The sequence below is a fragment of the Equus asinus genome, chromosome 1, assembly GCF_041296235.1.
Source record: "Equus asinus isolate D_3611 breed Donkey chromosome 1, EquAss-T2T_v2, whole genome shotgun sequence".
Classification (NCBI taxonomy): Eukaryota; Metazoa; Chordata; class Mammalia; order Perissodactyla; family Equidae; genus Equus; species Equus asinus.
In genome coordinates this window covers 30,904,012-30,929,747 of record NC_091790.1, presented here as the reverse complement: position 1 = coordinate 30,929,747, position 25,736 = coordinate 30,904,012, and the positions used below count along the sequence as shown (strand labels likewise).

Here is a 25,736-nt window from a genome sequence, read left to right as displayed (position 1 = left end):
AACACCTGTGCCCATCTTCCTCTACTTTATATATAGGATGCCTGCCACAGCATGGCTTGATAAGCAGTGGGTAGGTCCATGCCTGGGATCTGAACCGGTGAACTCTGGGCCGCCAAAGCGGAGTGTATGAACTTAACTGCTACGCCACTGGGCTAGCCCCAACAATCCTTTTTTTTTTGTTCAATCTTTATATATTTCTACTTTTATAGTCTTATTTGTTCAATGTATATAGAGTCATCTCATTCCATGGAAAATAACTTGTCTTTGAATCTCATTTTCCACATTTGCTTTAAAGTCTCTATCGTTTGTATTATTTCTGCACCTCTAGGGTTCCTCAGTGATTTTCTAGGCCAAGAAGCTCGACTGCATGATTCTGGTCAAATATTAAACATGTTTTGCTGTAGAGGATCTGTTTGGTACCAGACTTGATCCCAGAAAACTTACATTGTTTAACTTTTAAATATCCTTATCTTAGTACTTTCTGGCCTTATTTCCAAGGTAATTTTAGTCAACAGATGTATATACCATATACAGTGCATGCTCTACAATCTTGATATAGAGGTTGAGATGGGAGAACCCAAGAAATCTAAATGACCCATGAGTGAACAGTATGTTAACGATCAATGGCTGAGCCGCTGTGCCTCCACGGGTGTGTGTGTTACTGGAGTGGTCAACACCCTACTAGTGTTTCTTCCCGGGGGTGCTCCTGGCATTCCGGGCAGCACGTTCATTCTGCAGAATGTTTTGCATCCCTGGGCCCGCCCACTACACACAGCTGTCCCCAGTCACTGGGGCATCTCAAAGTGCTCCCGCACGCACACATTTCCAAAGGCTCTGGGGAAAAGGGGCCGCTCCCACCCAGATTAAGGAGCACAGCACAGCACTGACTTAATCAACAGTGAGGAGTAGTTCCATATTTAGAAAGTCTACTAAGATTGTTTTCAATTGTACAGATCTTTAATAACGTGCTGAAACGCAGCACACACTTTTATCACAGTTTAAAAGGAAACAATTACTCAGACGACAGGACCATTTATATACATATTTTGGTCCACTTATCCAGGGGCTTTAAAAGAAATCAGGCCTTGGCAGTTAAAGAAACACATCTAAATCCCAAATTTCCTTTCCATTATCTGTGTTTTACATTTCCCACGGTGAGCAATTGTTTTTACTGAACTCAATGTACTTGGATGAAAGCCGGCACTCGTATTTGCAATGGTGCCACAGAAATAAAGTGGGGTTGTGTGGGTATGCCCGATAAACATGGGGATGGTCCCACAAAAAGCGGGGGGGCCACAGGCTTAAACATAACACCACACGAACCCAGACCACGTGCAAAGACTGGAGAAAAGAGTGCACACTTGGCAATTTTTATGGTCTTGGTACGTCCCCCTGGGTCACATGCTTTTATCAGAGGCAGTATTTGCTGAAGACAGCAAAGCCACCCAGGAATGTGGGATACAGATGTGTACAGAGAACGTGAGTTAGTCATTTAAGTCCACCCCCAAAAAGGCAGTGCTCATGTCAGGCTTGCCAAATACTAAAAACCTTTCTAACATGTTTTGTTTGGAGGGGGCGGTGGTGATTAAAGTTTAATTTTGCTCGTGCACCCCCCGCCGCATACATACGCACAAAGAACCATGTGGTTGATGGTGTAGATGATAATTTAATAATTCATGTCTCCCCTCCAAATGCTACTCCAGTGAAAGCTAAGACACAAAGCCACATTTAGAGTTCTTAAATGTCAGAACACATAAGGAACCGGACATAATCATACTCCACTATTTATAGCGGGAATTCATAAATAAGTGTAGATATGGGAGTGAAGTTAGCACTCTACAGATGAAAACCAGTGAGGTCCTTCCACAGCTACATATCATGTTAGTATGTTATACTAACTAACATACTATGTTAGAATAAGATGACATCTTAGACACAAGGCAGAAAAACTTGGTATTGAAGATGCCTGAACCCCTCAAGGGAAATGAGGCTCTCATGTATATTTTTCACACTGACTGGTTACCCAGCAGAAAAATCTTTTTTGCCCCAGATAGCAGCCTAGCTTAGCAGGTGAGTTGTGTTTTCATTTCAGGAGACGTAAGTTTCTGATCTATTACAAGAATATCCGTATACGCAAGAGACAGAGGCCAAAAAACAAAAATAGGAATGAACCTAGTTTTATTTCTAAAACAAGAACAAAACTGGCTAGTAAAACGTCTTAAATTTAAGCAACACGTGCACTTTTTTCACGAATAACGATCAGAGTTTCACAGGTATTTGCACCAGACACCTCGACTATATGATGCATATATTATTTAATATCAGGATTCAAACACTTAAACCTAACTGTGCCTTAATGAAGATAATGAAAACCTAATTGTAATACTCTCTCTCCTCCCTCTGCTTAACAATCTGTTCTTTAAAAAATTCCATTTGCTGTTCTTCCTATGGGTTAGCTCAGCTCAAACTACCATACTACATGCTGCTGAACACAATAGCCGTATTCTTCTGTTCCTGGCCCACCCCAGCTAGTGGGTACCCTGCATGCCTTCCGGGCTCACTCACTCTACAAACACCAACCAAATGCCTACTGGGTGCAGTGACGCCACGTGGGGTGGGGGGAGCCAGGCGCCCCTGCCCTTGAGCTGCTTATGACTTCTCCATAGCGATGGACCTCAGACAGCTGTCACACAGAGTAGTTCTTCCCAAACCAGACGAACCATTTGAATCCCGGGAGCGGCTTTTCAAACACGAGTTTCTGGGCCGCAGCCCAAGAACCGGAATTTTTTTTTAAAGCCACTCAAGTGATTTTTAGGATCAGCCAAATTCACAGATCACCGGAAGGGTGGTGGCCCACAGCGTGGCAGCCGGGAAGCCTGGGTCCGGGACCTCGCGCTGTGGCCTCCTGAGGACCTCAGGCAGATGGCTCCCTGCCGCTGGACCTCAGCCCCCTTATCTGCAAAAAGAGGGTTTGGACTAGATGATCGGAGGCCCTTCCCAGCTCTGAAATGCTGGTCTAAAGTCCAAAGGCACAAGGTGAGACGTGGGGAGCGTGATAAGAGCCAGAGTCACAAGAAATCCTGCAAGACAGACTCCTTCAGGGACGTGGGCAGACGGAATGGAAGATTCGGAGAAAACGGCAAAACCATTACGAGCTGGCCAGGAGAGGGTTTCCAGAGACAAGTGAAAAGCTCACACCTGTTTTCACATTTCCAGGAGGGGGAACGGAACTCTCCAGCCAGACACACGGGAGTACAGGTTTCATTGTTCCAATGCAACTGACATCTCTTCTTCCAACAAAAAGGAGAATTCAAGGTGTTAAACTCTGATCTGTTTTTATAAAAAACAGACTCAGTTTAACAATTCACCCTATTAAAACAAAATAAATCCACTGTCCCCTTTGGTCATTCCCTAAAGCAGCTGAGGAATCCTAAACAGACAGACCTGCCAGCAGGGCTGTTGACAGGACCCACCTTGCTGGCCCAGGCGGCCCGGCCACCGTCGCCCTGGTGGGCCCACGGTCTGAAGAAGGCCACTTCCCTGCTCCTTTGGAAACAACTTTATCTGTCAGGGATCTTCCAACTCTAACATTCTACAACTTAAAAATCATCTGAGTGGCTTCTGACACCATCCACATCAGCGGCTGTGTATTTCTCACCAAATTATCTGAATTTAGAGGGGGGGCATATTTTGAAGTCACATAAATTAAGGTTCTCTGTTTCTTTTTTTCTTTCTCTCACTGAAAGGCTTTCAGCGTCTTTGCTGTGTTAATGCAAATTGTGAAACCCCAGGATGGCGCCAGACTGTTCTGCCCATCCAGCTTTCTCCCTGGGACATCCCAAAGGACTAGTGTTTTTCAGAATACACTTTGGAAAAGATGATTTTTGAGTCTTCTTAGATTAATTCGATCAAAATGGCATCTAAAATGCCTTCTAAGAGTCTGAGAGATGTGAAAAATATTGAGTTGCCTATGAAATACTGTTATTGTACTTCTAACCCACGTACGATTGCTGAATTTTTAGCTGTCAAATGATCTCCCTTTTTCCTCATTTTAGTAAATAAATCTAGTTAGGCAATTTTTCCTTCGGGAAGTGTTCATTTCCTCCTGAAATACTTTAAACTTGGTTTAAGATTACTTCTCCAATCACAGCTTTTACAGAATCAATTCAAGCTGCCTTAAAGACCAAGATGCGAGGGAAAAGTCTAAGACTAGTTCCTCCACAAAGCTCACAGAAAGCAACCGTTGATACCCCCCTAGACAAAGCCACCAGGTTTAATTTTCCTAGCCAGAACGCTGCAGGGGGAACAAAAGCTGGCCGTGATTTTCCTACATGCTCAAGAATCGGGAAAATAATTTAAAATAGGGAAATTCAAATGGTAACATCTGAATGTTTGAATTTCGGGTAGTAGATTCAGCGATAACAGATTAATCCCTGTATTATCACACCTGCATTTACTCAGAATGAGTCTGAGAACAGCGACCCACGCAGCACCAAGACATTAAGAGTGTGACCTTTCACAGGCACCGAGAATGTCAGCGCTGTTTTCCAACATTCCAGCCCTCTTGCGAAGGTGCCACTCCAGCAACTTCTAACAGCCTTCAAATATTTGGATAAGACCTTTCAAATACCTCGAAACGCTCTCACAGGAAGTAGGCACAGTTAACTTTCTCCCACAGATGGGGGAAGACAAGCAGAGGCGTATAACAAGGAGAAGTTCGCACAACTGACAATACATGAATTAGGAAAGCCTTTTCAGAAGCTATTTGGGTTCACCTAATTAAATAATTAGAGACAATGCTGTATTGTGATTTTCACATTGAGTCACTATGTGCTTTTTTTAATAACAGTTTTGTTGAAATTTATATACCACGAAATTACCCATTTAAAATGTGCTATTCAGTGATTTTTAGCATACTCACAGAGTTACGCAACCAACACCACTATCTAATTTTAGAACATTTCATCACCCCAAAAAGAAACCCCATGCCCATTAGCAGTCATTCTCCAACACTCCTCGCCCCAGCCCTGGCAACCACGACTCTTACTTTCTGTTTCCATAGACTTCCCTATTCTGGACATTTCTTATAAACAGAATCACATAACATGTGGTCTTTTGTGACTTGCTCCCATCACTTAGCATAACGTTTTCCAGACTCATCCATGTCGTAGCATGGGGCAGTGCTTCACTCCTTTTTTATTGCCGAATAATCTTCCACTGTCTGGATCTAACACTTTTGTCCACCCATTCACCAGCTGATGGACTTCGTGGTGGAGCATCTTACTTACTACTTGCTGTGTCGCTTTAGTGATTGTAAATATGAAACAGCTAGAAAACAATGTCATCGAACTAGATTATCTATGGTCAATTTGGTATTCAAATTGATAAGACTAGAAAAATTTTAGGGGGAAACAAAGATGGAAGACAATGAATGTTTATAAACCAAAAGTCAATTTAAGTTTACTGTTTTCACTTATGTTGCAGTAAATGAAAATATTCTATGTTCTCAGGAGGAAGGTGCCAGCTGCCAAGCAAACTGATGAGAACACAGCAGAAAACAGAGCCCTGTACTCCCACGCTCACACTCTGCTGCAGCCAGCAGTAATTTTAGCCGCCGAGAATTCTGGCCGACTCCTTCGCTCTACAGACAGGCCACAGCCCTGGGGAGCTGCCCCACCACGGAATAGAGGTGTGAGCCCAGGCTGCTGGGGTTCTGCCAAGCAAATCATGTTCTTCCCCTAAATTTTAAGCAGAGACCAAGTCATCTGTTCCACATTTAACTCCGATGGTATTGAGCACGCCACAGGTAGCACTCAATTTAAGTACCAAAAAAAAATCTTCTTTAACTGAAGACTACTTTTATATTTGAGACTTTCTTGGATTAACACAGACCCCTTCAGAGCCCTGGCTACTGCTGGAAACAGGGCAATACCAGACATGTTTTCTGCCGTCTGGTGTCCCTTAGCAATTGCTCAGGAAATACGGCCAGTCACACCTTACATGCTGTGCCCTGGGACTTCCATGCTCCTAAGGCGGCGGTTCTCAAACTGGAACATGCCAGAGAATTACCTGGAGAGCTTGTTGAAACAGTTTCCTGGGCCACAGGCCCAGAGACTGACTCAGAAGGTTGGGATGGGCCCATAAATCTACAGCTCTACCCAGCTTGTGGGTGAGGCCACACCCGGCCAGCCCCTGCTCTCAGCGAAAGAGGCGAGCATCCTGAACGTGCAGAAGGCCACAACTCCTTTAGGCAAGATGCATGTATCTACTGCTGGCTTTCATACTCCACCATGTGGAAACCTCTTTCCTCAATTTTTGTTCACCAGTCCTGGAGTACAGTTACAGACCTAAACTTGCAGAGACAGGTTTTTCTTAATGAAACTCCATTATCTCAACACACGGAACCCTATTTTAGTCTCTCTGGATTCTGATCTCCTTGTCTTTGAGAAAGATAAAAATCGGTCCCTATGAACAATACTCCAACTCAGTAAATCACAGCATTGGCTCCGACACGCAGGGGTCATTTTTCACAAATGCTGGCTAACAAATAACCAAGCTCCGTAAAACATTACCAGTAACTTAGCGAACCTTAATCAGCTTAGTGTTAGAAATGCAGACACGTGAATTCAGCCAAGGACGGCAAAGCTGGAAAGCCCCAAAGGCAAAGGGGTGTTTTGTTTTCAGCTCTTCTCCCTCCTTGTCACTTTTTAGGGTGTCCCAGTAATGGTTACTATTTAAAAGATAACTTTGTTTCTAAATACAGTCATGTGCTGCACGATGTTCTGGCGGATGGCGGACCACACACAGTGGTGGTCCCATAGGATTAGCATCATAGAGCATGCGTGTGCGGTAGGCTGTACCATCTAGGTTTGTGTACGTGCACTCTATGATGTTCACACAGTGACGAAACTGCCTAATGACGCATTTCTCAGAACGCATCCCCGTTAAGTGATGCATGACTGTTACAGAAAACGAGTGTCTGCCTCAGTTAAATGTGCAGTACTGCTGCCAGTAACACAGTTTATACAAACAATCAAATTTTATAAAAGCAGTTGCCACTGAAAATCCAATCACTGTATTTTGCAATGTTATAGTTTCTAAGAAGCATATAATCAGAAGTGTCCAACTTTTATTCAAGAAAGGCAGCCCAGACATGGACAGAGAGGCCAAAATAAAAACGAGTATGTTGCTTTGGGAAGGTTATTTATCAAAATATCAGCACAGGGCCAGCCCCGGTGGCCTAGAGGTTAAGTTCAGCGTGCTCTGCTTCAGCGGCCGAGGTTCAGATCCCCAGTGTGGACCCACCACGCTCATCTGTTAGCGGCCATGTTGTGGTGGTGGCCCACAAAAAAAAAACAGAAAAAAGGGGAAGAATTGAAATGGACGTTAGCTCAGGGTGAATGTTCCTCAGGGGAAAAAAAGCAAATCAAAACATTATTGTAGAGAGAGGAGACAAGTAAAATAGAAATGTGATCCTTAAAACAGTTTTTCATTAAATGTGCCACAATAACTTGATACCATACTGGCAAAGACATCGACACCACCTGTCAGTCAAGAGTTGGGAGGGAGTGGCCCCTCTCTAAAGGGGTCCCACCAATAGTAGCAGCAACAGGTCACCACATGCCCGAAGGCAAGCTGGCCTCAAAGTGAGAAATCCCAGGGACAAGCATGTAAGCTCTGGCTCTTAACAGACCTCTTGAGGTTTACTGACCTTTAGAGAAGGTGGAAATAACAGTACAAACACATCTTACTAATAAAATAACCATACGGCAAACCTGGATTAACACTTTTAATATTGTTATTCCTTTCTTTCAAGCTCCTCTGTATCTTAAGTTTAAACTATATGCAATTACATCATTTTATATTGTCTTCTCTTTCAAGGTGAGAGACAGAGAATGAAGGTGAAGAAACTGGCGTGATGGTTAGGCTTAGGAACATTTTCAGATGCCAAAGAACACTGGTCATCTAGGCCTGCAAATCTTATAAAAAGCCTGTGGAACTAATTATAACAAAAATTGCAGACAATTCAGTAAAAATTCCACGCATCATCATTTTGTCTGTAGCACAACAAACCGACCAAGACAGATGGGTAGGACAGACACAAAATTCATATTCTGATAAAGTTTTCATAGGATTATACAATACTAGGATAATAGTCTAGTCTTTTATTGCCTAGTAATAGGGACAACAAAATCATCAAGTGTTAGAGCTGACAAGAGTCCACTCCAGACAACTCCTATAGAGGCCAAAGTGCTGGCCCACTGTTCTCAGATGCTTCTAGGACTTTCCGAGGAATCACGGATGGGCGGTCCCGCTATTCCTCGGAATATGAAGTACTGAGAACAACTGGGTGATGCTGGTGCTGACTGCTCTCTGGTCTCCTGGTACCCACCATGGAGCTCCAGACATTCCATCCTTGTGAGGGTGGTCATGCCCCCAGCAGGAAAATTCAAGCTGGGCTACATGCAGACGGATGCTGACTGTCAATAGAATGACTTTCAATTCCCTTATATCTATCAAGAAACTAAATTAATCTTCCACAATCGAGTGCCTCTGGCTAGGTCATTATCTTCTGGATTGAAATAATCCTGTCCTCCCCTCCCATCCCTTCTGATGGAGGTGGAGAATGGAGGTCATTGGTTGGTGTTTGCCCAGGTGCTGATTACCAGGGAAAGGCAAGGTTGTAAGGACAGAGTTCGAAGTCAAACTAGCCAACTTAACTCTACTATAAATCAAGAAGTGGATTAGTTCAGGTTCAGCACAGACCCCTTTATTTAGTTTTAGGAAACATAAGCTAACTTGGAGGAGTGGGGGTGTTCGTGCCAGGCCCCTGCCTCTGAGCACCACAGAATCATGACACCACAGGGTGGGCACCGACCTCATTTGACAGAGAATTTGACGTCACTGTAAGGAATTTTGAGGGTCACAAAGTTAGTCATGAAAATTAACACTACATAGCCCTCACCTCCTTTTCTAAGATGCTCTCCTCCACCCGCCATAGGCTAAGCTTGCAATGTAAGAGCTAAAGTCTTAATACGCAGTAAAGGGCAGAATATTAACATTGAGAGCTGGGTCTTAGAATTTCCAAGTAACTTTAATGTTGTGGGTATCTACATTGTCACATTTTATACCATATTTCTCTGGCGTATACATGTATATGTTATGAGTAGAAAACTGAAACAGTGACCAGGTGTCCCTCTTTTGTAGGGTGACTCTGAGGGGGTACTGCTTGGTGAGAGGTATACAGTTATTCTAGTCTGACCACCTTCTTTCAAAGGCTGAGGAAACAGGCCCAGGGAGGTTGATACAACTTTCTCAACCTCTGGTAACCAGCCCCTAAAAATATTTATATCTGTACTGCTCTTAAATGTTATTCCTCAAACTGTACCTTTCAATAAAAGTCAATGCTTTTAAACTTTTGAAAAGTTTGTATTCCCAAATTCCAGGGTGATAATTATGTAGAAACAGATATATAAATGACGGAAGCACCCGGATCAACTAATGTCCATCCCATAATTTCAAGAACATGTCATGAAATCCCAAGTCTTTCTCAACTGCTCCTTTTGCCTCTGAAAATAAGCCACTTCCTGCCCCCAGACCCACTTCCTGTCAGCCCAGCCTGCTTAACACAGAAAGCGGACAAGCCAGTCCTGTTTGTACTGATTATAACCAGAGAAAAATCATGATCTGAGAGCTAGAAGGGAACTTTCTGAGCAGTCAAACTAAATAGAGAGCCAGTTGCCTCACTATAAACAGTTGGGACCAGCTTGTGCCAAGCCCTCCCCACTGACTACAGACCGTACAGCTTCCGGAAAGAGGGATCCGAGGCAGTAAGAAACTGCTTCCAGATGTCTGAGCATCCTCCCTTTTACCCAAGTTCCAAGTCTGTGGTGCAGAGAAATGCTGGGGGGCATTTTCTGAAAAATATTCCTGCTACCTGTCAGCTGCCCATTTTTAAGATCCTTTTGTGAGTAGGAACTGACTTCTCCTACACTGGGAATGACAGACACTATGTGTGTAAATTTAATATGGGAACTAAACTAGAACGCTTAGACATCACTCTACATAGGAAAAGGGAAAGAGAACCAAAGAACGCTACTTTCTGCAAAGAAACCACTCCTTTCCAGAAACACAAATAATCTACATATCCTTCTCTCTCATCCCAAGGCAGGCAAGAGAAACAATCTGTCAAGGTCACTTTCTCTTTATCTAATAAACTTGTGAAGTCTTGATTCTGTGACAGGTGATTTGAGTTTTACTAAATGTGTCATACATACTTCAGCACCAATTTAGTTCACTGAAAAGTGAAGTTAATTATATGCACAAACTTAGGATGCCATAAAAACCAAAAAAGGGCCAAGACGGCCATCACATGCTACAGTGGTTTTTAATTCTAGGCTCATAAAACAGAGGAAATTAAAGACCCATAGACTAAATTTCACTACCCACCTGGAATGCACTATTTCCTCTGTAAATTTAGAAGTCTGAGTTTTTCCCTTCTAATCTGGCAGGGGGAAAAGCCTACGAAAGAATGAAAATGTCAAAACAACATAATTCCTTTGCTAACTTACTGTTTTAAGGAAGGACATAAAACTAAACCATACTTAAATCTTCTGCCATTTCTGACACAAATCTTTGCCCCTAGTTAAGATCACACGTGCAGTAATACTTTGCAGTGTTAAAGAACATTTCTCCTATAAGCAGCTTAGACAAGATGTATTTGAACTTGCCCAAAGGTCTTTACTTTCGAAAATAGAGAGTAAGACCCCAATAGCTGTTTCTAATGCAAACTAAATCAGTAAACTTACAAAATTTGCTTGAAAAAGCAAACTTCAACAAAACGTTATGCTTTAAACCACTCCGTGTTTCTGAAATTATACTAAGTTAAAAAAAAAGTAGCTCTTCAATTTATACTTTGTAACAATCAAGTGTGTTGCATCTGGAGTGGGGTTATAATTATGTCCATAATGACAGGATGGGAGCAAGAAGACCAGGTGTGCACTTCACCGTCCTATCACTCAGCCAACTCCTGCAGCTCGTGGTCTGCTGTCTCTCCTTCAGGTCCCACCTCCGCCCACCCGTCCGCAGCCCCAGCGCAGACTGCACACGGATCTCTTAAAATGGGTGCATGAAATGCCACTCAGTGAGGCCCCACACTTCATTATGCTCACTTCCAACTTGCAGCTTTGAGAAAGCTGCTATTGAGACAATGACCTATCTCCATTCGGGTCACAGCACCCTGCCCCTCCTCCACCAAAAAAAAAAACAACAACAACAATCGTGGGAATACAGAGTAATAGTGGAACTGGCTGGGAACAAACAGTTCTATGTGTTTCCAAGTAAACTGCAGTCCTGACTCGAGATCTTTAATAAAACACGTGTGGAGGGGGAGATGGCCCAAGGAGGGTTCATGAGGCACTCCTCTGATCAGAACACAAACGGTCTCCCAGGGAGCCGTGGTTCCACTCCAGGAATCCACAGAGAACTGCTTGCCAGGAGCCACGGGTGGGCAGGGCTGGGCAGGCCCCCCGAGCGAGGGTCTCAGCTCTCGTGCCCAGGACTCCAGGTCCCAGGGGAAGCAGATGGCCCTTCCCACCTTCCTTCTCACAGACTCAGGCATCTGGTGATTTGGAAAAGTGACAGTGTCCTTCCCTTTCACCCCTATAACACGCTTTTGAAAAATAAACTCTTTATTTTGGAAGATTTGAAACATTCACAAAAGTAGAAAGGGCAGTAGAATGAACCCCCAGGTACTTTTCACCCAGCTCTGACACCATTTACGTTCTAGCACTCGTAATTCATCTACTCTTTCCACCGCTTAAAAAAAAATTTTTTATTGCTGGCATATTTTAAGGCCACCATATATCATTTCACTTGTAAAAACTTCAGCATGCAGCCCTAATGGCCTTTAAATATATATATATTCACATACACACACACGCCATACCACTTATTATCATTTCTAACATAACTAAAAACTCCTTAATATTTAAAATTCAGTCAATATTCAATTTTTCCCCATCACCTCGAAAGCACTTTTTTTTCCCCCCCAAAGATTTTGTTTTTCCTTTTTCTCCTAAAGCCCCCTGGTACATAGTTGTGTATTTTTAGTTGCGGGTCCTTCTACTTGTGGTATATAGGATGCCGCCTCAGCATGGCTTGATGAACGGTGCCATGTCTGCGCCCGGGATCCGAACCGGTGGAACACTGGGCCACCAAAGCAGAGCGTGTGAACTTAACCACTCGGCCACGGGGCCAGCCCTCGAAAACATCTTTTTACAGCTGATTTGTTTAAATCCTGTAAGGCACTTTGCAGCCTTGTCATCACACTCTATTTCCAAACTGCCCCGTGTGGCCAGTTTCTTAATAAACATCAAGTGTTCCCCACCTTCTCTCCCCGGCCAAGCGCCACCTAAGAGTGTCATCCAAATGGCAATGGATTATGTAAGCAGATACTTGAACGAGGAGAAGCAACGTCCCTAATTATTTAAATGAGGCAATGAAACACTTTAACAAGGATACTATACTAACATACATATTTTCATAAATAGAGGTGGTTCCAATCTAATACATATGTTCTAAGCTTTTACCAAGTGATTTGTGGTTCAATTTCCTCTTTAAAAAGACAAGGAACAGGGCTGGATATGGTTCTAAAACGTCTTTTACAAGAAACCTACAAATGCAGTAATGGTGCAGTAACATTACTCAAAAGGAACAAATTCCCTTGAACCTCAGTGCCTGAGAAACGATGGGAGAATCTCAGCGGGGATGGCAAGTGGGGACGTGTTTCCCACCAAATCTATTTGAAAACAAGCTCTTGGAAAAATATCACCTTGGCTCATTGTCCAACACAAGAGTGATTTATGAAAAAGCAAAAAATAAACAGAACACGTCACATTCTGCCCATTCATAAGTCACTCTGCCCAATGGCTTTAACTCTTCACCCAATGGAGTCAAGGACAGAGAAGTACCTTAGCCTCTTGGTGGAGGCCGGATGAAACAGATAGCAGCCCTCCTCACTCCCTGGCATCCTATTAGCTGCCGGAAAGCAGTATTTCCCCCTTTTTGTTCACCGATGTAACCCCAGGACTAAACACTCAGCACACAGTAGGTACTCTATTTTCTGAACGAACAAATGAATTTTATGGCGGGATGTGGGCAGTGGTCATCGTGGTAACAAAAGGACAGAAAATAAGGAAAACGTCTACTGAGTCAGAAAAAAAAAGAATGCCCATCATGAGACGTGAAAGCTTGTAATCAGATTAGAATTTCCTAGTTACAAGTGGAGTTCTACATTGACTCTGTCTGCTGTGGTGCCAGCAGGAGCTTCCAGGGGCTGTCCCCTCTCCAGGGTGGTCCTGGGGATCCTGTTTCCCCACGGGGAGGTGAAGCAGCTCGCCCACGATCACCCACTGAGGTGGGGGTGTGTGTACCCACTTGGTCCTCCTCCTCCTGTTTATCTGCCACTAAAACAAGAATTTCAAGTTTGCTCTAGAAGCAGATAACGATGCTTTTTTTCCTCCAAACCACTCCGCCCCCGGCTTTGTGGCCAGGAAAGACAGAACCTAAAGAAACAAGTATCTAACATGGTTCTAAGTAGAAAGAAGTTTCATGCAGTAAAATAAAGCGGGTGGACGGTTAGGGGGCGCTATTTTGGATCTGTTGTTAGTGCTGTCGAATGGATTGCGACTCCTGGCACCCCTGTGTCCAGCAGAGCGGAACCCTGCCCGGTCTTTCTGCACCATCCTCTCCCCTTCCTGTGCTACACCAGACAAGGCTCTCCTGCTTTTCACAGGGTTTTCATGGCCAGTTTTTGGGGAGTGGGTGGCCAGGTCCTCCTTCCTAGTCTATCTTAGTCTGGAAGCTCCACTGGAACTTGTCCCCCATGGGTGACCCTGCTGGCAATTGAAATCCCAGTGGCATAGCTTTCAGCATCAGAGCAACGCACAGCTGCCACAGTGTGACAACCGAGAGATGGGAGAAGAGACTCCCTCATCAGGACAAGAACCTGGCTGCGGTGGTGAGGGCGCAAATTTTAACCCCCAGACCCCCAGGGCTGGCTCTATTTTAGATAGAGTGGTCTCACTCACTCAGGGATTGAACCATAAAAACCATCTACAGTCAGAAATTCATACACAGATGACAGGAGGTCAAAGTTCATTCTAAATGATCAGTGGTAAAAAAGCAACTCGTTTATGTAACATTCTCTTTCCAACTCAAATATCAGGTACAAATTGCTTTCTTTTAGCATATGCCAGAAATCTGTCATTCTATAATGGCTTGCCAGTGTGACACTAGATACTACCACTCTCTCTATAGAAACAGACCCACCAGAACACCAGCCGTGTTTAAAATATTACCTCATTGCCAGCCACGCCTTCTCCTTGTGACAGTGTTCACAAAACAAGTCCCCGCTCAGAGCCTGCGACGCGCTTCATCCTGGCTAACGAAACCGATTCTTTGTTCTTTGAATTTTTTAAAAATTGGAACCACTGTGGTGGATCTGCTTCTAAATACTATTAGCTTAGTCATAAAATATATACAAGGTTATAAAAAATGCTTGACAATCATTATTTTTATCCCAAAGCAGGGGCTGGCAAATTTTTTTGTAAAGGGCCAGACAGTAAATATTTTAGGCTTTGCGGGCCATATTTGGTGTCTGTTGCATAAAACTGCTCTTGTTCTTTTTAAACAACCCTTTTAAAATGTAAAAACCATTCCTAGCTCGTGGGCCACACGCAGATGTGGCCTTTCCCTACCTCCTCCTAAAGTAAAAACAATTATTCACAATATCTGAAATGACAATTTTTTGGTACAGTTTTAAACTGATCTTCTCTCAGGCAAAAATAGAAAATTGGTGTGTTTTGCCGTTGGAGCTCCTATGCATCCTTCAACACCCACCTGAAGCATCTCACTAGCTGGGAGGCCTTCCTGGATCTCTCCAGGGCACATTTAATCTTCTGTTTGTCACTCTACTACCACACTTTCTATACTTCACTTCAATTCTTTGTTTAAGTATCTGATTCCCCTAGTAGACTGAGACTCCTTCAAGTCAAAAACCTATCTTGCTTATTTTTACAGTCCCAGCATCTAGCACATAATGGTATCTAACAGGACTTCAGTAAACGAGGAAGGAACCCACGTGGCCTACGAGGGAATTCTGACAACTAGATGACACAGAAGACAAAAAGGAGATAGAATGTTCCCTTTTACTCAATAGCCTGAACATTTCATGTTGTTCTTTCCCATCAAAGATGTACTGACAAACTTTACCTGGCTTATAGCAACTCGCAACTAAAACCCTTAGTTTTAGCTACAGGTTACACTGAAAAGTTTGTAAAACATATTTCCAGGGAAAAAAAGCACACAAGAAATACATAAAGCTTACAGCACTGAAGAGAAATAATTTGGATCCCACAGACACAAGCTTTGTCTTAGTTTATTTTACAAAACATTCTTTTCATTTAAAAACTTTTTGCTGCCATTTCACAGATGACAAAATTGAGGTTCCCAGAAGCCAGATGGTTTGCGGAAGGACAAAGGAAGTGGCAAATGAATTATGAAACTGCTCTGTTTACGGCTCTTTGCATTTTTATTTGGAAAAATAATAAACATTAACTATATATCAAGCATTCTATTTTAGTCACAAGTCTCTTAGTCACTGATAGCACACTGCTTTTCTTTTTCTTTAAAAAAACTATTTACGGAAGTCTGGAATAAGATCTTTACTCTTTATGTCAACAGGCATGGAGAGTAAGTATGTTAAGAAGGAAAATAATGCAACTCTCTGGTCTCTTCAATAAATACTCCGTATTTAATTAGTAGTGGCAAACACATTTAGTGCTTTAAATTAAAAACTAATTGGAACAACTGGAGAATCCCAAGTGACGTTACTTCTGAAATGAAATAAAATATAAAACATATAACTCAAAATGCAATCCCTGATTTTGAAAACAGACTGAATTTCATTGCTTCACATTAGAGAGTTGAAATGTCAAAAAACTAAGAAAGCAGGCTCACTGAATCATCCCCAAAATCTCAAAATTGTCAAAGATACACAAGAGTTTAAGTCTGTTAAAAAAGAATTAAAGAATTATGATAATTCACTAGGAATAGTGCTACTGTTTTCTTTTCCCAAACTATAAGTACTAATAAAATTACTCCAAATTTTATTAGAAATCACAATATTATTGTTTAGGACAGTAACGAACAAGAGAGCCCAGTGTGGAAGGACAGAGACACAAAAGAGAAGTGGGATCTCCTTCTTCCCTACCATTTAACAGAAAATGTCTACCCTCTTTCTCCCCTTTAAAAAACAAAGAGAAGAGGAGGATTGGCAGCAGATGATAGCTCAGGGCTAATCTTCCTCAAAAAAAAAAAAAAAACCCCAAAAAACAAAGACAGCCAAAATTTGAGAGACCACTTGGTCACTGCCAAATTAAGCTCTGAACTGGACTCCTTGCAGAGAGAAGCTCAAATCAGAGTGCTTCTATCGTGCATCTTCGAGGGTCTTGTCTTTCTGGAGTCTGGTCCCCATGCAGCTATCTGATTTTTCCCACCCCAGCCACATTCCAAATACCAGTGATGGCACCCACGGCGTTTAAGCTGCAACGTGAAGAAGGCAGCTGTGTTTCCACCCCCAACCCGCGGAAGCATTCGTCTGAACGGCCGCTCTGGAATCCCACGAGGCTTCCATGCTCCCTGAACACAGCACAGGCTCCGGTCTCTGCTCACACACACCCACCAGTATCAACCCCACCAAGAGGGCCTCACTGCATTGCTGGGGTCTAAGCAAAAGGATTATATAAAAACTGCTCTTTTGCTATGAAACTGGCGGTTCCCAAACACTGGGGTATGAGAGAATCGTCTGGAGAGCTTACCTAAAGCACATCCCCTAAGATGGGGAGTCAGCAGCACTGAGTCCTGAGGGACCCAGGAATCTTTAAATCTCCAGATAATTATGTACACCAAAGTTTGAGAACACGGCCCTACATGAACCCTGCCTTTTAACTTATGCGTGTACAGCAGGTGCATACACTCAGGAGAAACATACCCAGCTGCTGGATTACTTTTAGTTTACGTGGATTTAAAAATACTGTAAGAAGTCTGGTATCTGTACGTATTTGAGGGGGCAGCAGCTATGATAACGAAAGAAGCCAAGCACTTCCTTCATCCATCACAGTCGCAAATGTATTAACAGGTACCAACCAAACTCTCAAGCTGCCCTCCCACACCTGGGCCTTTTCCAGGCTCCTTATCTCAGTGAATGGCACCACCATCCATCCAGTTATGCAAGCCAGACACCACAAGTCAGCCTCAACATCGCCCTCTGCCCTCACACACCCATCCAGCACCAAGCCCTATCAACTGTACCTCCCAAAGACACCCTCTTCTCTCCATTTGCACCACCTTGGTCCAAGCTATCATCACCTCTTACCTGGGCGACTCCAACAGTCTACCATCTCCATTGCCTCCTACTGATTCTCATCCTGCAGCTGCAGTGACCTTTCAAGAGGCAAATCTGATCAGGTCACCTCCTTCCGGTGGAAACTCTTCAGTGCTGCCCCCTGAGTTAAGCTCAGAAATGTCCGAGTATGGCCTATAAGGCTCTGCAGAGCTGGCCCCTGTTTTCCTCTCTAGTCATACTGGTCTTCTGGAGCCCTTAACTCATCCTACTCTCCCCTACCACAGGGCCTTTGCACAAGTTGTTCCCTCTGCCTAGTATGTTCTTTGCCTCCCTCCTTCACCTAGGGAACACCCCTTCATTCTTTACACCACTCAACAGTCATCACCCCCGCAGGCGTGCACTTCTGACCTCCCTCTTTTGCACTCCCCCCAACCAGCACCATCACCCACATGTCATTATATACACTCAAGTCATTCTGTGATTACTGTCTGCCTCACCAGACTGGAAATCCATGATGACAGGGACTATTTCTGTGCCTGCTCATCGTGGTAGCCTCAACATCGAGCACAGTAATGCAGCAACGTCTGCTGGACTAATGGATGAATGTACAAATGGATCCATTGTGCCTCACAGTGTGATCATGACAAATGACTAATCCTAGCCAGCACTTCTCACCACCACATGGGAAAATCTTAGACCTAATTCCCCATCTGCCCATGGGGAAGGAGGAGGGGTACACAGAAAATAGATCCCATGTGTCCTCCTCAACTCGGGGGGCGGGGATGGAAAATGTACCAGCATATTCAGTAAATTCTGCCCCTATTAAAATATTTAGTGGGAAAGGCGATGCATTCCCAGAGAGGCAAAGTTATCTCAGAAATTATCTTACAATGTGGGCATAGGGCAGAATTTTGAACACACGTTCAGAGTCTTCCTATTGAAGGGAAAATCTTTTATTCTAGAAACTTCCATAGCGACGCTTTAGCAACGAATGGCTAAGGCATCGGCTGGTGCCACTTAGAGGCAGTTCAGCTCTAAACTTCCCAGAAAACAGCTTGAAGAGAGCCAGGCCTTGAAGGCAACACCCGATGCATTCCTGAGCTGGCCAGCCCTGGTTTTTCTTTCTAACGCCCCACGCCTCCTTTCTATCCCAATGAAGAGAGCAAGTGTGGGGGGAGAGAGGAGGCAGGCGCTCCAGTCACCCTCCGCTGAGCCATGGGCACAAGGCCTGCTTCCTGAGCCAGCTCCCGGAGCACAAACCCCCACCCACGCCTCTCCCAGAGGACAGGGACCCACAAGGCCACGGAGACCAGCCGAACAGAGGGCGTGGTGCCTTCTGGATCTCAAATCATCCTGCTTGGAAGTCTCCCAGTCACACATGAGTAGAGCCCCAACGCAGCTGTGGGAAAAGCAAAACCAGACAATGGGCCACAGCAGCCCCTGCGGCCCGGGAGGATCAAATCCTACCCACGGGCCTCCAGCAAGAGGCAGCTGGAGCGTTACTTCTCCCATTTCCCCACCAGGTTTTGTTCTTCATTGTGGCGCCTCCTGCCCTGTTTGATGGCGCTCAGTGAGTTTTCCAGCTCCTCTTTCGGCATTTGCGGGCGTCTGGGCTCGGGTCCCAGGCTATAAGCTCCTGGAGGACAAGACCTGTCTCACCTACCTGTGGGGTTCCCGGTGCCTTGCGCTCGGAGCTTGCACGACACCTGCTTGCTGAATGAGTGAACAATGTTTTCAACAAGTGGTCAGCTGAGAAAGCGGTATGAAGAGAAAAGGCAGCAAATAACTATTATTTCATTGAAACCGTTTTACGAATAAAGTCACCCACTGACTCACTTTAGACAAATCACTCAAAACTACTTTGCCCGCCCAATGCGAGGGATCAGGTAGAAGGACCAAACTGCAACTCTTCAGATGTATCACCTTCATAGGTAAGTGTGTGCCCATAATCCTGTTGTTAAAAATGAAATCACACGAAACCACTCAACAAAATTCTTAGCGTGGCCTTGAACAATAAGAACCAATAACTCTGTGTTTAAAGGACACATCTGTCGGAAGCTTCAGCTGTAAGGTCTACTGAAGCAGCAAAAAACATCAGTAACAAGAACCAGATACTCTGTAACCGCCTTAGAAGTACCATACGCAAATGTGTGCAGACCGCTAAGCCCTTCTCAGTGACCTGTGGGGTGGCCCTAATATAATTCTCAAGAAAGGCTTTAGTATATTTCTTTTACAAGGCAAAAATCTCCAACACCCTCCCCCACCACGAAGGGGAAAGGTAGGAACTTTCCATGGCACACAGCTGCAGCTCACCTAAAAGGAGACCTCACAACACGGTTTGGAAATGCTAACTGTAGATATTATATAAAATATATAGTCTTCCCAAATGTTCCTCTGGTCATTGGAAACCTAACATAGAAGGTGATAGCTGCTACTACCTTTCTTAATAGTATCTTCACTTTGTCAGAACATTTTCTAAGTTTTTGATCCACCATAAAAGACCTTTAAAGCCAAATGAAACTAAAACACACTTGTTCTAAGAAACAGAAAGAGAGACTTACTCAAGGAAGGAAATTCTGACACATGCTACAACATGGATGACACTTGAGGACATCATGCTAAATGAAATGAGCCGTCACAAGAGGAAGCATACTGTGTGATTCCACTTATATGAGGTACCTAGAGTAGTCAAACTCATAGAGACAGAAAGTACAGGGCCAGCACGGTGGCGCAGTGGTTAAGTTCGCATGTTCTGCTTCGGTGGCCCAAGGTTCTCCGGTTCGGATCCCAGGTGTAGACATGGCACCGCTTGGCAAGCCATGCAATGGCAGGCATCCCATATATAAAGAAGAGGAAGATGGGCACGGATGTGAGCTCAGGGCCAGTCTTCCTCAGGAAAAAGAGGAGGATTGGCAGCAGATGTTAGCTCAGAGCTAATCTTCCTCAAAAAAAAAAAAAACCAAAAGAAAGTAGAAGGGTGTGTGCCCGGGGCTGGGGAGGAGGAGAACAGGGAGTTAGCGTTTCATGGGGACTGAGTTTCAGTTTGGGTAAGTTCTGGAGATGGATGCTGTGATGGGTGCAGAACAATGTGAATGTACTGAATGTCCCTGAACTGTACGCTTACGAATGGTTAAGAAGGCAAATTGTATGTTATGCATATTTTACTACAATAAAACAAAAAAAGAAATGAGAAAAAGAATAAAAGAAATTACAGTTCATCATGAGAAATAAGTAGTGACTGCAAACTGGTTTCCTAACTTTTTTCTGAGTGCTATCTTAGAATCTGAACTCTGCATCTTTTCTTTTCGTGAAATGAAGAAAACCACACCAGGAAATGGCAGCCAATCTCTTGACCACTCTGCATCATCCTGCTTAGGGCTGTGCCCCGAGTAAGGGGAGGTATTTGGGTCAGTTTTAGATCACAGGCATTGTAAAGCCTGGATGTCATGCGCCACTTGCAAGTTGGAAATGAAAAGAATTAATTTTGTGCAGGAAAAAAAATTTTCTGCATCATGAATGAATCACCTTGAGGATCTAAGTTAGGCAAAAACTATACCTGCTTCTGAATCTTTTAGTATATTAACAGAATAATTGATCTAATCTAACAGTAAAATAAGACTTCACTAATAAAAACCTTTCAGAAAATCTGACATTTAATGGTAGAAAAGGCACATAAAGCATCGACTACGGGACCAATCTGTTTGAAAAACTAGATAGAAGTGCCACACAAATCTTTTATTGCAATTTCTAATGAATCCACGTATTTTCTACACCGTGCTTCAAAACTCGATTAAAGTTTAAATTCTCTTTCTAATGTCTAGTCAGCAGTTTACCTGTGTTAAAAGCAGGCAGAACAGATACAACTTCCTAAGAAACGTGGGTCACAAAGAACCTGTCTGGGTCCCATAACTTAAATGACAGCCACAACACCCCAGGCCTGGCCAGCAATCTAACCGAGAATGCAACAAAATCAGATTGAAGGGGACAGAGGTGCGGACAGAGCGGCACAGACATCAGCTGATGTTTCTGCTATTTACCAGGAGGGCCCGACCAGAGAGCGGCCTCCTTATCACCCCGCAGGGCTGCCCGCCTTCATGTGCAATTCAAGTCCATTAGTACACTCTCTCAGATAGGAATCCTGCTGCCACCAGCGAATTCCCGGGCGAAGAGCGCAGCTCCACAGGCTGCCCCGGGGTACAATGGCCTGGAACGAAGCTGCGCGCCAGAAAGACCGCGTCTCCTCTGCCAGATGTCCTCTAGAGCGCCAGAGGAAGATCTGGGGTGCCTCTGGCTCCGGACACTTGAAGGCACTCCGAGTTGGTGTGCGCCCTCGGACGCCACCTGACTCTCCCGCGATTTAGACAACTTTTCAAGAAACTTCCAAGTTGCATTAGAATGCACTTTTGAAACAGACCGAAGCAGTGTAAAAGGGGATTCTGATTTTTACAGAAGACCATAACTACGGGAGGGGCGGGGCTCGCAAAGAAAAAGACTGTAGAGAGAAAAGCATCAAAACCGTGTCTTCTTCAGGAGTTCCACGAAAGGACCAACAAATCACAAAGAGGGGAGACAACTCCCTGCTCCCGCCCTCTTAGCCGGCTGCAAAACCCTGCCCCCACACCTCGCCCAGGTAACTCCCACTGGAAGCGGAGCCCGAAGCCTCCGAGCCAGCCCGGAAGCTGGGGTGCTTACTGGTTTCGGCATTTTCGGTTCCTGCTGGGTTTTCCTCACTCCCCTGGAAACAGCACTCTCCAGCAGCGGCTGAGACGGTTCTCGGGACCTGGAGGCACAGGAAGCCCTTCAGAGCGCGCAGCAGCCTCCTCCCGCGCCGCCGCTTAAGAACCGGCCGGGCGGGCGCCGGGATGAGTCACCGCCCAACCTGCAATTACGCGGGCCGGGCGGGCGGGCCCGGGGGGGGCGGCGGGGAGGGGGCGGGGACCGGGAGGGGAGGGGAGGAGAGGGGAGGGGAGGGGAGGGGGTGGGGGCGCGGGGAGGGGGATGGGGACCGGGAGGGGGCGGGGGCGCGGGGACCCGGCGGGGAGGGGGATGGGGACCGACAGGGGAGGGGAGGGCGGAGGGCACGGGGACTCGACGGGGAGGGGGCGGGACCCGGTGCGAAGCGGGAGGGGGCGCGGGGACCTGGAGGGGAGGGGGCGCGGGGACGGGGCTGGTGGGGAGGGGGCGGGGGAGACCCGGCAGGGAGGGGGCAAGACCCAGTATGGAGGGGAGGGGGCCGGTGGGGAGGGACCCGGTGCGGAGGGGGAGGGGGCGGGAACCAGGCGGGGAGAGGGCGCGAGGACCCGGCGGAGAGGGGAGCACGCGGGTCGGGGTGCAGGGCCTGGGTGGGGGACCTGGGCGGCGGGAAGGGAGCCTGGTGGGCGGGCCCGGCGAGAAGGGTGCGGGGTTGGGGGGTGCGGAGCCCGGCGGGAGGGGTCGGAGGACCGGGGCGCCGGGGCGGGGGTCCCCCGAGGTAATTTTCGGGGCTTCCAGGAAGCCAGCCGGGAGCCCAGCAAACAGCAAGTTTCACTTTGTGAAGCAACCGTTTGCCCCAGGGCTGAAACCGCAACCGTCAAGCCTTTGAGAAACACTTTTAAAAAACTGTCCCCGCCCGGGAGGGGCCGAGGACTGCCCGGCCGGGCGAGGCTGGGGGGCGCGTGCACGCAGCCCAGGCTCTGCTGGCACTTTGGAACGGGGACATGAGGGGACAGAATGGAAAGAGAAAGGTCGCGGAGCAGCGGGGGCGGCCACACTCGGCAGGTTCGGCTTCACCTGCCGTTTCTTTGGGCCGAACGGGAGAGCCGTGCGCGGAGGGCTAGGCGGGGACCCCACCAGCCGGAGACCCCGGGACCCTGAACCCCTCGGGGACCACCGGTCTGGGGCTTGCGCGCGGGCCGCCCCTCCGCCGGGCCGGCCCCGCCACACCTGTCGTCGAGTCCCAGCCACTGTCCCCTCCGCGCGGCGCGAAGCCCCTGGCCCGGCCCGGCCCCTCCGCCCGCCAACCCCGGCCACCCGCCGGGCTCACCGGCGGCGCCTGCAGAGAACGGCTGCTCTCCCCGCTGTCGGCGTGTCCGCGCAGTGCGCCCGCCGCCCGCGCTCCCGAGAGTCCCTGGTTGGGCGGGGTCCCGGGGCCGCGCCCCTACCCGCCCCGCCCGACCCGCGAGGTGCGCCTGGCGCGCAAAATGGCTGCAGCCGCCGCCCGCGCCCGGGGCGCCCTCCGCTTCCCCCGCGCCCCCCCCGGGCGCCCCCGAGGGCCTTGGAGACCCGGGCGGGGGCGCCCTCCGCCCCCCACCCGCCCCGCAGTCTCTCTCCATCGCGACGATCTTTCCCTCCCCTCTGCCTGTCCCCTTGCCCTTGGAGAACTTTGCCGAATTTGGTTCCACTCCTGATTGCAGATGTAAGATGTGAGATTATTCGCTCCACAGGGGACAGAGGGAAAACAAGAAAATGTAAATAAACCTGGAGGAGCAGGCGGCCGCAGGGGAGGTGCTGGGCCGTTTTGGGGTGAGGCTGCCTGCGTGGTCTGGGCATTGGGATGTCCTTGCGCCGGGATCGAGGCGGGTTCTGAGAACCCGGGTCCTGGGGCGGCCGTCCCTGGCCTCTGTGCCTCGTTGCATGGGGCCGGCCGGCCTCCGCGTTCGGATTCGGCCGAGAAGGACACAAGCCTAGAAGACGCTCCATCGCCGAACACTGGTTAAAGGACACATCTGTGGCATCCTTTGACTTGACTAGCACAGAGCTCTAGCAAAAGTCGCCGTAGGGAGAAATTCTAGGAATTATTTTTAAATTTTTTGCAAATGGCTCTCAAGAGGAATTTTTAAAAACACATGGGCCTTGATGGCCGGTAGCATTTGTCGCGCAGTGATTACGAGAGCCAGCTCAAGAGTAGTGGTTCTCGAAGCGTGCTTCCCAGACTAGCAGTGTGAGCATCACCTGGGAACTGGCAGAAATGGAAATTCACAGGGCCTGCTCCCAAGCCTAGGAGTCAGAGTCTGTAGGGCTGGGGCCCAGCAGTCTGTCTGCAAACCCTCCAGGGTATTGGGATGTAGGCTAAGGGTTGAGACCGCAGCTTCTCCGGAATTCCTTTCTTGGGCTCGCCACTAACTCCGTGTGTGAGTTGAGCGCGTTATTAACTCCTTTGTGCGTTGGTTTTCACATCTGGCAAACTGTGGCGCTTATTTCCTAGGGTTGTTATGAAGATTCGAGGAATTAATACGTGTAAGATGCCTAGGCACAGCCTGACACGCAGTACGCACTCAAATCTATCCTGGTGCGGAGAGTAATGAGTGACTTTGGGCAAAGCACCAAACTCTCCAGGACTCAGTTTCCCAATTTGTAGCCTGGGGGTACTAGTAGCACCCCCTACATGGGCTTGTACACATTAAATGAGATAATGCATGCAAAGTGCTTAGCACAGGCTGTGCCTGCCACTAATGCCTAGTCTGTCTTGGGGGTAGACTGCTTCTGGGGAACCCTTGTCAGCCAGCACCTGTGACCCTCTCGCAGCGGCAGGTCCAGGGCATTTCAGGGGTCCAGGCAAGAAGGGAGGCTTTTCCTGAGATGTCCTGTATCCAGGCAAGTCTGTTCCCTCTGACTTTCCTTTTTATTACAATGAAGATGTAAAGTTAACTTCAGTAGGAAGGAAACTATGAAAGATATTTAAATAAGCTACAGGGATAATGGTTCAGGTGGGACAGGTTACCCCCAGCCTGCTCTCTCCCCCCTTATCACTGCCTGCAGCCTTCTTAGCCATTTCTGGTCCCCCACTCTGCTGATAGGGTGTGCCTCTAAGAAATCTTTTATCGCACCCAGTTGATGGTATATTGTCTTCCAAACTGGATGTTTGAAATAGCAGTGGCCCAGAGACCTTCTGGAGCATTTCTGAACTTTCCCCTTCAGGGGAATGGAGAAAATGAGCTGGCCAGGGACAGGGTGGTAAAGTGAAAGGACCTCGAGTTTCAGAAGCGAGCAGAGCTAAGTCTGGATTCTGCTTCATCTGAGCTCCCACCTCTCCATCTGTAGACTGGAGATGATAGTATCTGGTGTTCTTGTGTTAGAATAGCATCAAGTCATATTTTGCATATGCCTTCCTCAGTTATCTGACATTTCTGTAAGCATTACATATTATATTTAATGCTACTGTACAGGGTCCCCCCACTCCCCCAAAAACCTTTCCACTGGGGGCCGCCCCGACCAAGTGGTTAAGTTCACAGGCTCCACTTCGGCACCCCGGGGTTTCACTGGTTCGGAGGGATCCTGGGCGGGGACGTGGCACCGCTCATCAGGCCACGCTGAGGCAGCGTCCCACATGCTACAACTAGAAGGACTCACA

General features: G+C 46.7%; 1 protein-coding gene across 2 annotated transcripts in view; it reads right to left on the bottom strand.

Moving 5' to 3' along the window:
• Positions 1-23,733, bottom strand: part of EZR (ezrin) — a 50,886-nt gene extending 27,153 nt beyond the window's left edge. Inside the window, exons 1-2 of one of the 2 annotated variants that reach the window (XM_070483218.1) lie at positions 23,330-23,733; positions 22,100-22,187 (exon numbers count right to left, since the gene is read on the bottom strand). In XM_070483218.1, coding sequence (XP_070339319.1) covers positions 22,100-22,187; positions 23,330-23,718 — 477 coding nt within the window. In that variant the 5' untranslated portion in view covers positions 23,719-23,733. The remainder of the gene's footprint in view (positions 1-22,099; positions 22,188-23,329) is intronic. The other variant, XM_044761532.2, reaches the window with a different exon arrangement.
• Between the last annotated feature and the right edge of the window lie 2,003 nt (positions 23,734-25,736).